At 59.1% G+C, this 2,575-nt stretch overlaps 1 protein-coding gene across 1 annotated transcript in view; it reads right to left on the minus strand.

Annotated features, from left to right (window-relative positions):
- The window catches only part of TNPO3 (transportin 3), a gene marked incomplete at both ends in the record, with an annotated part of 28,741 nt that overhangs the window by 14,826 nt on the left and 11,340 nt on the right, over nucleotides 1-2,575 (minus strand). The window contains 2 exons of the mRNA XM_010003701.1: nucleotides 505-642; nucleotides 2,330-2,421. Of these exons, the coding sequence (XP_010002003.1) occupies nucleotides 505-642; nucleotides 2,330-2,421 (230 nt within the window). The remainder of the gene's footprint in view (nucleotides 1-504; nucleotides 643-2,329; nucleotides 2,422-2,575) is intronic.

Raw genomic sequence — 2,575 nt, forward strand, 5'->3', positions numbered from 1 at the left:
TTGAGGGAACTGGGAACATCTGCCTGCTGAGGGGTCTAGAACACCTCCCTGGTGAGGGAAGGTTGAGAGAGCGGGTGTCTGGGGGAGGGAGTGGGAGGTGTCCCTGTCCAAGCAGCGGGTGGGATCTAGATGATCTCTGAGGTCACTTCCAACCTAAACCACTCCATGACTCTGTGACCTTATCACCACCCTGGGTGTTAGGAGGATGGGGCCAGGCTTCTCTCAGCGACAGGACAAGAGGTCCTGGGGCACAAACCTGAAGATAGGAAGTTCCACCTAACAATGAGGAGGAACGTGTTGCCTGTGAGGGTGGCAGAGCCCTGGGCCAGGCTGCCCAGGGAACTTGTGGAGGCTCCTTCTCTGGAGACATCCCAACCCCACCCAGACACCACTTGGTGCCACCTGCTCCGGGTCACCCTGCTCTAGCAGAGGTGGGTTGGACTAGATGATGTCCAGAGGTCCCTCCCAGACTCCCCCATGCTGTGGTGCCCCTGTGACTCACCCAGGAACTGGGGGTTCCTGTCCACCACCTCGCTCATCTCTCCCACCAGCTCGATGCTGGTGAAGCGCACGGCCGTGTGCACCGTCTCGGGGAGACGAACCACCCCCTCCAGCACCTCCACCAGGGTGGGGTTGTTCTCCCTGTGGGGTGAAACAGGCAGCTCAGATCCAGGGCCATCTCCAGGGGTTCTGCTGACCCTGAGCCCCCCCGAGATGCTGGGAGGGCTGGAGCAGCTCTGCTCTGGAGCCAGGCTGGGAGCGTTGGGGTGTTCAGCCTGGAGAAGAGAAGGCTCCAGGGAGACCTGAGAGCCGCTCCCAGTGCCTGAAGGGGCTCCAGGAAAGCTGGGGAGGGACCTGGGACAAGGGCAGGGAGGGATGGGAGCAGGGGGAAGGGTTTCCAGCTGGCAGAGGGAGCTGGAGCTGAGATGGGAGGGAGAAATTCTGGGCTGTGAGGGTGGGGAGAGCCTGGCCCAGGTTGCCCAGGGAAGCTGTGGCTGCCCCATCCCTGGCAGTGTTGAAGGGCAGGTTGGATGGGGCTTGGAGCAGCCTGGGCTGCTGGGAGGTGTCCCTGCCCATGCAGGGGGTTGGATCTGGATGGGACTTAAATGTCCCTTCCAACCCAAACTGTTCTATGGTTCTATGCTAGGACACCTGGAGATGTGGGTGAGTGGGGAGCTGGGATCCACCCCAGCAGCCTCCAGCTCCACTCAGTAGAGCAGAAGGAACTAAAACACTTCCAGCAGGAGCATTGATGACACAAGGACTGAGCTGATCTACCCTCAGGAAGCCAGAGGAGCCTGTTCCCAGTGATTCCCAGTTGAGCCCCAGGCTCAGGAGGCTGATGGCACCACTTGTCTTCCGGTGGCTCGTGGAGCCACCAGGTCAGCAACAACCTTGTGGGACACATTGGTGAGGAGCCAACCCCTCTGAGCTCCAGCAGAGCAAGGGCATGGAGAGCCCAGGGCTCCAGGAATCAAAGCAGCAAGAGATCATGAAGATCCAGAGGAGCCCAGGTGGCCTTGGCACAGCCAGAGGAAGGCAGTGACTTCCCCACGGTGTTCCCACCACAGCAGGACCCATCACCCTCGATGCTGCCTCTCAATGGTCCCACTACGACTAAACTGGGAGGAAAAGTGCTTCCAGAAAGGGATTTAACCTCCCCCTAAAGATCCATGTGGGAAAAATCTACCTGGAGGTGGAGGGATCAGGGTGTGGGAAGGTCCTCCTGGGCATAAAATGTATTGCTTTCAGGAGATCAAGTGAGGAGAAACAAACCCTCATCCTGTTCTACCAGGGCTGAACTCAGGCCTTGGCATCAAAGCCTAAAAATGTTCCATGCTGAGGGTGGAGCAGGTTGGAGAGGTGGCAGATGTCCCTGGAAACATTCCAGGTGAGGTTGGATGGGGCTTGGAGCAACCTGGTCTAGTTGAAGATGTCAGGGTGGGACTGTATAGCCTTTAAAAGTCCCTCCCAATCCAAACCCTTCTGTGATTCCATCATCTTATCTAAGTCTCCAGGCAGGCAGAAAAGACCCAAGAAGGTCCAACTGCTTCATGCAGCTCCAAGCTCCATCCTGGACCCACATTCCAGGCCAGGAAGAGGAGATGTCAGTCCTTGGGCTACAGGACTGCTCCACCAGCAGTGCTGCAGCACAGGCCCTGGCTGATGAGAGCCACCTCAACTCAAATCTGGGCTCCAAAATGTGTCTGTCTGGGAGAAGATGTTCCCAGGAGCCTCCCTGGGATATTCCTGGTGTCCCTGTCTCAGCAGGGGGCAGCTCCTGGCCCCCCCAGCCCTGCCAGCCACCAGCAGGGGGGTCAACACTCACTGGTCAACGCTCTTGGCAATGGAGGCCATGATGAAGAGGACAGCTTCTGTCACCTCCCAGGGAGGGTTCCCGTCCTTCAGGGTGGCATAGAGCTGCAGGACACAGGGTCAGCCACGGGAGAAGCCACCCAACACCACCCAGGGGGTGGGATCCCTGTGGGGTCACCACCTGCTCCTCACCTCCTCCAACACCAGAGACAACAGCCCCAGGCCTGGGCTCCCCCGGGGCTCCCCACCCCCCACACAT

The sequence above is a fragment of the Chaetura pelagica genome, unplaced genomic scaffold (genome assembly GCF_000747805.2).
Source record: "Chaetura pelagica isolate M959 unplaced genomic scaffold, ChaPel_1.0 scaffold778, whole genome shotgun sequence".
NCBI classification, from domain to species: Eukaryota; Metazoa; Chordata; class Aves; order Apodiformes; family Apodidae; genus Chaetura; species Chaetura pelagica.